The sequence below is a fragment of the Ostrinia nubilalis genome, chromosome Z, assembly GCF_963855985.1.
Source record: "Ostrinia nubilalis chromosome Z, ilOstNubi1.1, whole genome shotgun sequence".
Classification (NCBI taxonomy): Eukaryota; Metazoa; Arthropoda; class Insecta; order Lepidoptera; family Crambidae; genus Ostrinia; species Ostrinia nubilalis.
In genome coordinates this window covers 1,211,263-1,224,092 of record NC_087119.1, presented here as the reverse complement: position 1 = coordinate 1,224,092, position 12,830 = coordinate 1,211,263, and the positions used below count along the sequence as shown (strand labels likewise).

General features: G+C 36.7%; 2 protein-coding genes and 1 long non-coding RNA gene across 3 annotated transcripts in view; 1 reads left to right on the top strand and 2 right to left on the bottom strand.

Moving 5' to 3' along the window:
• The window catches only part of LOC135086823 (proton-coupled amino acid transporter-like protein CG1139), a 77,643-nt gene that overhangs the window by 45,410 nt on the left and 19,403 nt on the right, over positions 1 to 12,830 (bottom strand). The window lies entirely within an intron of this gene.
• Positions 934 to 3,884, top strand: LOC135086832 (uncharacterized). Its single transcript, XR_010260609.1, has 4 exons — positions 934 to 1,446; positions 2,007 to 2,221; positions 2,399 to 2,626; positions 3,387 to 3,884. It is a non-coding gene; the product is annotated as an uncharacterized LOC135086832 (long non-coding RNA).
• On the bottom strand, positions 9,834 to 12,370 carry LOC135086912 (uncharacterized). Its single transcript, XM_063981732.1, has 3 exons — positions 12,350 to 12,370; positions 11,266 to 11,376; positions 9,834 to 11,156 (listed from the first exon to the last, which is right to left on the bottom strand). Exons 1-3 carry the CDS (start codon positions 12,368 to 12,370, stop codon positions 10,437 to 10,439), a joined length of 852 nt encoding a protein of 283 aa, XP_063837802.1. The 3' UTR covers positions 9,834 to 10,436.

Here is a 12,830-nt window from a genome sequence, read left to right as displayed (position 1 = left end):
CCATGCTACAAAAATTAGTAGGCACTTTATCAGGCTAAAAATAAGTACTACCTTATCTTCCTCCAACCAGTTTTCTGATCGTTGCCTTTTAGGCGGTCTGTTCTCCTTCGTCATGGACATAATTAGTATCCGATGTAACTAGCCGGGTCGTCGTAAGAGCTTATTGCAGAGTACAGGGTAAGAGGTACAGAATCCAGAACATACAATCCCAAGTTTTATAAAAGTTTGATAAAACTTGGGAGTTGATCGAAAAAACCGAAAACTTTATTAAATTTTCGTGCCAAATGTCAATGTCAGTAAGTAAAACGTCACAGCTGCCAATTTTTTGTTTTTTTTTTCTGCGATTTGTCTATGATTTTACATGGTCCATCAAGTTAAATCACCAAAAAAGCTGTTTTCGTTCATTCTTTTTGTATAGTCTGTGGAAAGAAAATATTAAACTCTGTTTTAGCTATCAAAGGTTTGTAAACGATTATGAATAACGTTTTTTATCAGAGGTTTATAAGAGTGTTTTAAGCCTATCAAACGTTTTAGCTAATGTAGGTTTTAAACCTATATTAGCATTTTATTATGAATAAGACCGTTAGTATGTACCATAATTTTATGTATTTTATTTATTTACTTGCAAGTGTCCAAACCTATCGGACAAGTTGCAGTTCGAAAAAATATTTTAAAAGTATTTAAACGAAATCAAAGTCACCGACATATTGACAGAGCAGAGACAGAGATGCGCTTTTTTAATTCGATTTAAGTAAATAATGGTATGATCGATTAGACTAGAGTCTAATCATTAGACCTTTAGACGGGCGCAGATCCGCCGCGCCCGCAGGCCAGCGCTTCAGTGGATTATTGCATTTTATGTATATTTAATCACATTTATTTACCTACATTTACATATTCACTCTTTTCTTTAAGTGTAGACACTGTTTATGTATAAGTCCACTATTGCATGCCGTGGCAACCTATAATTAAGGCAGCACTTAGATTAAGTTAAATACGTTGTAAATATTGATTGTCTTCCAGTGTATGTCTTGTTGGTTGTCCTATTAAATAAATAAAATAAATATTTATAGCAACACAATGTTTAAAAATAAAAATTTTCAAAAACGATCAATTTAATCGATTATGTCTATTCTAAATGGACATCCCTATTTGTTAGTCAAATTGTCATTCACTCGCATCACCTTTTCTCTCTCACTCACTCTTGCTGTGTTGCTGTCTTGCTTGATCCTTCTTTGTGATTCGTTTGTGCTTTAGCTTTTATTTTCGGAACTTTATTAACTACAAACTTGGCTATTCAAACGGACTCTGATTGATTGCAATAACGACATACTCAGCCTGGGATTTACTGTTTTTGTGTGGCTCGGCCAAGGCTCGGCTAGTGGTTCTATGGTGTTAGAAAATGAGCAACTTAATTATACACAACAATGGGCAGCACCTCGATCGGTAAGTACCTACATTTTGCTCTGCAATCTTATGAATAAGTACTAGCCTTGCCAAACTTCTGAATTGCCATTCTCATGGCGGGTTGTCTTGAAATGAATGTTCCGCTATTATCTGTGGTTCAACCCTGGACAGTGTGGACAGCCAGGCCCGATTCGATTGTAAGAAACTAGTCGATGGTACAGCGCAATGGAGGCATGAAGTGGAGGGAGGAGCGAAACAACAATTATGTTGACAATCCAGCTGGTTTTGGTGTAAATCTAAGGAATTATTTACTTTGACACTATCTCCCTGCTCTCAATGAAAGCTTGTTTTGTTTTGTTTTTTGGAACTAAGACTACTAGATTATTATTTTTTGTAACTAAGTTTGTAACACGTCATAATTAATTATTATAACAACAATGCTTATTTACTAAAGCTGTTTAACCCTACCCTCTGACCCAAAATTCTACTAACAGCACATAATATTGAATTATCATTTTTTTTATGGTTTGCGGCTCAATTTATTCAACGCACAGGAGTATGTGTGGCATGGCATGCAATGAATCTATTTATTTTTACAGGTTACAGCTCATGATCTTATATGCACAACATGTTGGACCCAAGCCCAAGATACAACACAAATGCATCTACTTCAAATCTTAGCAGAAAATGTGTGCTTTGCAGTAGAACACTAGAGCCTAGAACACGTTCACATCAGCTCATGTCCCTGAGAACTAACACTCAACATCATATTAACATCAGGAACATAATTGTGGAACGACTAACTCCATTAGAGGTAATGCACGCTAAAGTCCTTATTTAATAAAATGTTATTGGCTATACAATCAGTCTAATTCTTGTAAAGTTATTGGTTTCTGTAAATTAATACTAAAATAAAATAATTTAAGTGCGGGACATTAAAAAACTGATAATTTTTTTAAACTTATTTCTAATTATTATTATTTTTAAACAGGTTACTGCAAATGACTACATCTGTGGGGCTTGTCACTCATTATTGCAAAGAGATACCACACCTACTTCACAAGACTCTCCAGATATGCCAACCGGTGGCCCGGTAGGTCACCAACAAGTTTGTGTTGGATGTGGTTGTTCATTATTGCGAACTTGAAGTCATTGTTTGGATACAGAGAATAATCAAGATATATTAAACATTGTTCGAAATTGGATTCAACCCAGAGAGGTAAGAGCCCTGCCAGTTTTATAATACATAAAAATAATTATGCCGGTTTATTATAATAATAAAAAAGGTTTTTTCCGAATCAGCCTTCCCATCCTTCAACTCCTTCCATTGCTTTCAATCTGCCACTACTCTCATCCATACAGGTTATACAGGGTGGAAACGATAAGTGATCTCACTCGATTATTTCTAAACTACACAAGATATCGAAAAACTGGTTACTCATCCTGAAAGTGCTTCACGAGCTCTTTCTAACGGTATCAGTAAATAGTTACAGAATTAACTGGATCTATCCGAAAATTCAATGTTTTCAGCCTCCATACTAAATGTATGCCAGCCACACAATATTAAAAGTGTTATAGATCACTTATCGTTTCCACCCTGTATAATACAAATAGACTTATATTATTAAAATATTGCAATATTATTACTTACATAATATTAAACATAATTTTTACTATTATAAAGCCAGTTAAAAATTCCCTGAGCCAAATAAACTCAGTAAAGTTTTATTTATACTTCCTGCATAACAACAGACTACTCTTTTAAACTACCACTATTCTCACTCTCAATCCTCGTTCCTCATTCATCCCTTTCGTTTCCTCCATAGACCAATCATTCCTCATCATTCAGCGTTCAAATCATAAATTATCTTTCATCACTCATCTTACTATTCCGTTACACACAAAAGTCGTTAATCCTATATAAATATTGCTCTTCTTTATTGTTGAACTGTGAATCTGATGTTTTATTTTATTTTCAGATTCGTCCTTCAGATCTTCTTTGCCATAGATACTATCAGAGAGCACGAATTACTACAGTTGGTGCTTATTTAATGAAGCTGAGGACCGGTGATTCAGATGACAGAATAGCTACATTACTTGGCATTTCAAGGAGTACTCTTACAAAATATGTAATGAAAGCACGCAGTATGATGGAGGAACATTTCGTACCAGCACATTTAGGGTTACAACATATTAGTAGAGAGGAAGTAGCCCAAAGAAACCTTTATGTTCCAGTCTCTTTTCGGGAAGCCAGGAAACGATTTACCACAAAGAAAGGCTATTGTCATCATGGATGGTACATACATACATTTATGTGCAAAAAAGTAGCAATTATGCATACCAAAAAAAAAACTTATTCCCTATACAAATATCGGAATCTCGTTAAACCATTTATGGTACTTTGTTGTGATGGCGACATCATTGATGTATTGGGCCCATATTTAATAGAAAATGTAGAACATGACCATTAATAAATAATAAGTACCTACATACGTATTTTCATTTATACCTACATAACTGCCTACTTACCCTTGGGTCGGAATAAAGATATTTTTGGATTTAAATGTAAGTAAAATATATTAACTTCTTTTTAAAAAATGTTTGGCTTTTCCGTAGGCATTCCTATTTTTCCAATACGCAAAGTTCTATTTGCTGCTATTCATACGGTTTGACAAAGGGGTTCTTTATCGATCTACGATTTAAAGTGTAATTAAGACGTCTCTCCTACATATCTATACCTACTTATAATAAATCTGTAGAGAGGTCAATTAATTCTGTACATGAAATATAATTTTCAAAATAACTATCAGGGGGTGATACTGATGCCAAAAATGCAATCAGTAAAATTTTTGTCTGTCTGTCTGTCCCTTCTTACCCACCGCACTACCAAACCACACTACCAGTAGTGTCGTGGGGAATATTTTTTCCCTTCTACACTACCAAGCCAGTAGTGTCGTGGGTAATTTTTAAGGGCCATACATCTTCATTCCCATCGACACTACTACCATAACTAAATGTAAAATTTGTAAAATTTTGGATTGTTTTGTAATAAATTATGTTTATATGCAACCCTAACTTCTGTGCAATTTTGCAGTTTGACGGAATTTCCTGAAAATAAAATATTACATAAAAGGGCTTATGTACATGTTACGGTTAATGTACAAGTAAAACGCTTTCAAATGATACCAAACACGGCATATTTATCTTAACTTTATTTTTTTACTCTGTATGGTTTGTCCGCTAGAGGGCGCCACATTAGATTGTTGTGAAACCCCATATAGCCTATAACCAGCGGACAATTTAAGACGCTTCTAATGATTATGTCATTTGTCGAATTCTGATAAGTAGTTTAGAAGTTACGAGGGAACAGATGAACATACATAGGTACATAGCCTATCAAAATCATAACCCTCCTTTTGCTTTGCCGTAGTCGGGTAAAAATAATTTAATTTTTGTTTTTCTTTCAAGCAAAGTTATATAGGTATAAGCCCTTTTGGGTAATAATTTATTTTCAGTGAATTCCGTCAAACTGCAAATTTGCATTTGCACAGAGGTTAGGGTTGCATATAAACATAATTTATTACAAAACAATCTAAAATTGTACAAATTTTACATTTAGTTATGGTAGTAGTGTCGATGGGAATGAAGATGTATGTTACCTACGACACTACTGGCTTGGTAGTGCAGAAGGGAAAAAATATTCCCCACGACACTACTGGTAGTGTGGTTTGGTAGTGCGGTGGGTCAGAAGGGCTGTCTGTCCGTCTGTATGTTCCTTATAGAAACAAAAACTACTCGACGGATTTTAACGAAACTTGGTACAATTATTCTTCATACTCCTGGGCAGGTTATAGTATACTTAGGAATTCTCACGGGAACAGGAATTAGCGGGAAAATCCTTTTGTATGAAAAATCTAAACCGCTTAAGTTAGACGCTTTAAATTTCGCACGTAGGTACTTTAGTAAACTAATTCCCACGGGAACGGGAATTCGCATTATTATACATATAATTCTTGACAATAAATAGTTTTATTAGCAACTAGCGGCCGCCCGCGACTTCGTACGCGTGGATCCCGTTTTACCCCCTTCATCTATCTTACGCGGTTTAGATTTTTTCGTTCAAATGTTTTTTCCCGTTCACGTGGGAATTTTGCAATATCCTGTTGTAACTAAGCTTTAAGTTTATTAAGATACCTACATGTCAAATTTCAAGCGTCTAACTAAAGCGGTTTAGATTTTTCATACAAAGGGATTTTCCCACGAATTCCAGTTCCCGTGGGAATTAGTTTACTAAAGTACCTACGTGCGAAATTTAAAGCGTCTAACTTAAGCGGTTTAGATTTTTCATACAAAAGGATTTTCCCGCTAATTCCTGTTCCCGTGGGAATTCCTAAGTATACCTACTATAACCTGCCCAGGAGTATGAAGAATAATTGTACCAAGTTTCGTTAAAATCCGTCGAGTAGTTTTTGTTTCTATAAGGAACATACAGACAGACAGACAGACAAAAATTTTACTGATTGCATTTTTGGCATCAGTATCACCCCCTGATAGTTATTTTGAAAATATATTTCATGTACAGAGTTGACCTCTCTACAGATTTATTATAAGTACCTATAGAAGATAGAAAATGGAAATGTACTTCTGTTATGCTAATAACCTCAAAATCTGAAGCATTTTTCCTATTGTAACGAATCTCCCGCTTATCCGTGCTTTAAGTATCTACACTAGATGGATAGTCTTCATACAAACGCTTCGTCAAGAGTGAGGCAAAAATCTTATGTCATTAGTGTCAATTTTGTTGGGGAGTGTAGACAGTGAAGGCGATTTTCCCGAAAGTAGGGAAATTTTTAATACGTTTTTAATTATTTTATAATTAACATAAACAAAACGCATCATGTACTTACTTATTTATTGAATTCAAAGTACCTACCTAATAACAATAAGATAAATCGACTTAAAAGTCTCGATTTCATAAAAAAAGGAAGTGTATTTGTACGGCGAACAATTGGGAAATAAATTTTCTTGTTACTGGTATCATTCCCGTATTTAATTTTTGAAAGCCAAATTCAAGCAAAATACGCGTCGAATTGTAGTACTTACTTATGAAATGTAACACTGGTCACTTTCTTTCGTTTTTCTGATGTATTTTAGACACCCTTACACAGCACAAACCGTTTTAATTAATTAAAATTCGTCGGACGTGTTTACCAATTTTTCACTTTGACAGTTCATGTGACGTTTACGGGTGAGCCGTGCCGGCTCCCTAAAAACTGCCTCACCTTTCGTGCACTGACTATCTATCTAGGTTTTATTAATCTAAGATCTACACTAATATTATAAAGAGGAAAACTTTGTTTGTTTGGTTGCATTGTAATGAATAGACTCAAAAACTATTGGACCGTTTTTATTAAATTCTTTCACCATTCGAAAGCTACATTATCCACGAGTAACAGGCTAAATTTTATTTTGGAAAATAATAGGGTTCCGTAAAATATGTAGGTACCTAATGTAGGCCACGCGCGCGAAGCCGCGAGCGAAAAGCTAGTGGAGTATAAGGTGACAATCGTTAAGTAATTTCACATATAAAAATCATTATTTCATTGCTTGGGGGTCTTAGGGCGAACGATGTATGGACGCAGAACAATATCCTTTATTTTCAAATTTAAGCAAAAAGCATTCTGTGTTTATAAAATACCTATGCTTATTTGCACCTAGTTTATCAATCACCATGTTAATTCCATGCTTTCTATCCAGTCGACTGCTCTAACGACAAGGGTGGGCAGTCGTTGAGATGACAGCGCGAAAATCGTCGGCATCCACTAATTATGACCCTTATGTACCACTATATTGACAAAGTTCTCCGTCTTCGTACGCGATATTGGAAATTTGGCATCTACCATCGGCTGATCTGACATTAGGCGTAGTCTGGCTTTGATATTCAATTTTCAACTGTATTACCTTGACAATCAGTTCAAAATTGATTACTAGAAAATTATTTGACAGACGATTTCTACTCTCGACAAATGCATTTGAATTAGCCCACTGAATATTAGATTGTAAGCCGGTGCATTTATCTATAAAATGATGGGTGAGACTATTGTACTAAGACTTTGATCACGTTCTAATGGCCGGCCAGATTAAGAAGAGACCACGGGGCAGCCGCGTGGCTTGAAGTCGCGTGATGGGAACTATTACCAGGCCTGTTCATCTCCGCGAGTTTACATCGAAAACAAAACACGCACGACGGCCCACCTACAGGATACTATTCGACAAGGCCTCACATACGAGCGAACATTGACTCACGCACGCGTATTCTTGTGTATGATGGAAAAAAATAAAGAAAATGGTGTACTAAATACTGTGCAGTATTTAACTGCCTAAATAATAATAAAAACACAGAATGTACTTTTTTAAGTTGCCTCAAGACACTGAGAGGTAAATAAGTAGTTAATATTATTCATGATAATTCATGCTAAATCATGTATTTCCTCCGCCATTTTCTGCAGATTGGCACCTCACGTCACATCATTTTACCGAAGTCAGCCCTATAGCTTCGGCGCAGTACCGATCACTGACGTTTGTCAACAAAACTTCTGACAAACTTGCTTGACTCTTGAGACAAGCTAAATTACACCATATAGTTAATGACATTGAGCATACATTTTTTTAAATACCTTCGCGAAGTAAAACTTCTGTACGTAGTACTTATTATTATTCTGTGCTATTAGCACAGAATTATAATAAGTGCATTAGGACTTATTACTTTTGGTCGGCCGTTTGGTGTAGTGGTTCGATTCGGACTACTATTCCGGAGATTGCGGGTTCGATTCCCGCACAGTACAAACATTTGTGTGCATGAACATATTTGTTTGTATTGGACTGGGTGTTTTCTATGTATAATATGTATGGTATTTACAAAAAAAAAGTATTTAAGTATGTTTATATCCGTTGTCTAGTACCCATAGTACAAGCTTTGCTTAGTTTGGGACTAGAAGCGCAGTGTAATATGTCCAAGGATATTTTATTTATTTATTATTTATTTATTCAGCGTGGCCGCGTTCTAAAATCAAAATCAAACATATTTTATTCAATTTCGACCACTAGTGGCACTTATGAACGTCAAAATACAGTAAAAAAGGGGCACTTTAATGTCTCCTTATCTTTTGGGCTCTACCAGCGCTTCGAGACAAACATTTATGGCAAGTGCATGGCTAAAAGTACTCACTAAGTTTTAAACTTTCATGGTCATTAACAGAATAATTAATACTACTACCTACTGAAACTTAGACTACATTACATTCATTGCTCAGAATGCTTAAGTCGCTTATGTATGACATGATATAATATCTGAAATTACGTAAATGCGTAAACACTGCACTAATTATTCGTGACAGATTAATTTCACAATCGGTTCGTGGAATGAAGCAGCTTGTTAAAAAGCAGTCTGAGAAATCTTATAATTATAAATAAATTCAATGAAACGTAAACTCAAACTAGAATTAGGAACCTATTCGAGTAAGTACAATTGCATTCAAAACGACTTTTGAATGTCGTTACATACCTACGTTACATACCTATTGAAGTCTGAGGCTGGGTTGCACCATCGATCTTACTTTAACTATAACAAACGTCAAATCTGTCAAACTCCATACACTGTCAAAGTTAAGGTGGTGCAACTGAAGCTTAGTATGATGAACACACAGAGAGATGACCCAATTTAATCCTGCAAAACCGTACGCATGTAAATCGTGTCCAGTTAAACAAGACCTCCCGTTTATATGGGACTACATCTATAAGAGGTGGCTGCGGATTAACATTACTAATCAGAATAGAATGTGCCCCAGATTTTAAGTTAGGTAACTCATTACCTGAAATGAAAGTCATAAGACTCTACTACATAAAAATTAACTCGGTTCTTTTAAAAAGATACAAGACTTTAGTCTGGATTTTTCAACTCTGAAATGAAAGAAAAAACACTAAATGAATTAAATTATTGAAACTCCCTTGCTTCCGACTCAATCACAGACTATGGCACTATTAATGTGGCAATTAACACCGTATCCGACTTACATAAAAATGCACAATTTCAGCTCGATCGAACTTAAAACGAATGAATCAAATGAATTTGCAAGGTTCGATGGCCTTAAACAGACACTAGGCCAGTCGAAGACCAAAAATAAAATGCATGGACTTAGATTTGAACATAAATCTCTAATTCTACATAAAGACAAGTTTAATTCTCAAATAATGAGGTTAACGTTCGCTCGGAGGAACCAGTTTTCGTATAAAAAAATATTATAAACAAATTCGCTACAGCCAATGACTTCGTTACCAATATATCAGCATAGCATTAGCAACGGTTGCAATCCAAAAGGAATATTAAACTGGGGCAAGTCAAACCAAAAATAGTTGAACATGTTTATTTAAAAAAAAATTAAAACTAAATTAATCTACTGTATAGCATATTCGTAGTTAGAGAATATTTTTTAGTGATTTTAAAACATTCTTGGCTACCCAAGAATGTTTTAAAATCATTTTCATACAAATAATAACACTCAAGTAGTTTCAAAGTAGTTTCGCACTGGAATCAATCACGTAAAAATTTATCGATGTGTATGTATGACATTATCGGTAAATAACATAATATTATTATGTCTTAACAGAAATGGTCATTTAGTTACTTGTTTTTATGTGCGTATTGTTCTTACGTACCTTGGCGTATGATACATATGGGTTTGTTTAAAAAAATGTAGGTAGGTAGGTACCTACCGTTTCACTAAACTGAGTTACAGTAAAAATCACACTCATTAAAAACACTGTCTCGCCAACTAAAAACTATTTTCATTTGGTACGTTTCTAAAATAGATGCTTATTCAATTCATCTAAGTGGCTTATAATTCTATTATTTGTACAACTTTACGGCGTGTCGCAACTTTCCTTTGTTATGGGCGTTGATGCACCCGAGTTACTCCATTGTTGGCGCCGCATGCACGAGTAGCCTCTGACGACTGCACAGTCTAGTAACCTCAGAACAACTTATATATCGGCCTCAAGAACTGATTCACTTGTCTGTTAATGATCTTCTGTGTCTTTTTGGGGTGCGCGAAGTAGTCCGCTAGAGCTGAGCCGAACCCTGACGCGGCGGCCGACACGGCGCTCTGGAAGGGCCGGTTGTACTGGCCCTGGTACGGGCCCTGGTTGTACGCGGGCTGCTGGTACCCTCCGTAGCCAGGGTTGTAGCCGCCGAAGCCTCCGAAGCCGCCGTGACCACCTCCGTAGCCGCCTCCGTGCCCACCGCCGTGCCCTCCGTGACCACCGCCGTGGCCTCCTTGACCACCGCCGTGGCCTCCGTGCCCGCCGTGACCACCGTGGCCGAACCCTCCATGACCATGACCATGACCGTGACTTTGGCTTTGACTCTGGCTAATCTGAATCGGGAAGGCAGGAGCGATGGGCGCGATCGGAGCCACCGGAGCGGCCACGGGCAGAGCCGCCACCCCACAGCCGAAGAAGTAGTTCATCACCGGCGCAGACACGTACGTGTAGTCGTGGAGTCCAAAGAACTTTTCTCCAAACGTCTTCCCGTATCCACACCCTCCTCCATTCTGCTGGTGCTTCTTTCGCTTGCGATGTTTCCTCTCTAGGTCCTCATTATCTTCGACGTCTACCAGATCCTTAGTAGACGGTTCTTCTGATGCAACTAGCGCAACCGCACAGCACAGCAAGAGTATCACAAATAGTGATTTCTGGAACAAACAATAAGCGCATACTTGAACCGGATCTCTTCACGCATTGATGCAATCTGTCGTAAGATCGGATCTGAGTCAGTAATTGGGTAATTCAAAATTCACTTACCATTGTAGAGGCTGCTGGAGGCTTGGAGTCGTTCACCAGGGCTGGTGGTCTGAACCCGACTGCCGGCCAGGGCTCGGATGCCGAAAGTGAAAGTGTGTTACGGATCCTATACTATAATAACGTAACTGTTGACAAATAATGCGGCCATTCATTCATAGCATGGGAGTATATTTATTTGGCAATTCGCTTTGTATGGATACTCCGATCAGCATGTGAGCTAGGAATTACTCAACTCAAAACAGATTGGATGAAATTACTATGACGGCCATGTTTGTCGATGATATTATGTTGCATGGTCATTATTTTTCCTACAATTATTCACTTCAAACAGGGTAAACTAGGTCACAAATTAAAGATTCATTCACCTATGCTCTTTCAAAATGTCATTGTGAATATGTAGGCCAGGTAATTATTTTTACTAGGAATATAGATAAAACACAGTTCCCAATGGATGTCGAATTAAAAAGAATTGTGACAAACCAATTAACAGGCTTCGAGAATATATCAAATAGGGAAAGTTCGAACTAAAAACCAGGTCAGTGTGAGAAAAATACGAATGGCGACCTACGTCAGAAATACTTTATGTGCATCGAGAGTCAAGTACTTAGCAGTCGTAAAATGCGACTGCATACAACATAGTGTAAAACAATCACTTCATGCGATGTTTTGGAGTAAGTATACGAGTATAACATGGAATCATGATTTTACCGCTGTCTGTAGAATCCTCAGAGCGCAATGTTGTTTGGTTGTAAGTAGGTACATATTATTATTACATGGAACCTATTACGGATTTTAGTCCTAATTTATAATTATATTATAATATTTTGTTTTTTTATTATTAACGCTGTTGATATCAAATGACAACGCATATAGAATAGCAAAGAAAAATTGAAATTAGGAAGAAAAAGTAACTAGTTATATGAAATAAAAGTAGGAGAAATGACATAACCGGATCCAAAAAGCCATAACAACAACGTTGACAGCATTGTTGTTTTCCGGCAGTTAGAGGTAAGATAGCCAGTTCCTCCGTGGTTGAGGATTCCGGGTGAAGCTCGCTTCCACTATCGGCCTGATCATCACTTACCATCAGGTGAGGTGTGACCATCTCACCGTGAGATACAGGCCAAGAGCTTCCTCGTTGTGGATAAAAAATAAAATAATTGAAAAGCTAATTTTTAAGAGTTGGAAATCCACAACGTTTTAGTGTAGATATTGTTTACATTTGTTGCAATCGGCAGATGCCATTAAGTTGGTATTGCACACGCTGACAAATAGATGCCTTAATTAGCGAACAATAAGCCGTTTTTGGAAAAACCTTTTCGCAAACGTATCGTACCCTCTCGGTTCTCATGCAGTTTCATAAGTCAACAAGGCCCACGCATTTATAGTGAGGCGACTATTATCGATAAACATTATTAAGTAAATATAAACAAGAATTGAATGAATTAACAATGAGACGTTAATATTAAGTTAATGGCAAAATAGTTACTGCGCATTTATCTTGAGAATTTTATAAGGAGCATGTATCATTATCATGCGTAAAGTGTATTCGTAATTGATGTTGT

Coding starts and splice junctions, on each gene's coding strand:
- LOC135086912 (XM_063981732.1), bottom strand. CDS start 12,370: ATGGTCACACCTCACCTGATG. Junction 11,377..12,349: donor TGGTCACACCTCACCTGATG/GTAAGTGATGAT, acceptor ACGTTATTATAG/TATAGGATCCGTAACACACT. Junction 11,157..11,265: donor CTCCAGCAGCCTCTACAATG/GTAAGTGAATTT, acceptor TGTTTGTTCCAG/AAATCACTATTTGTGATACT.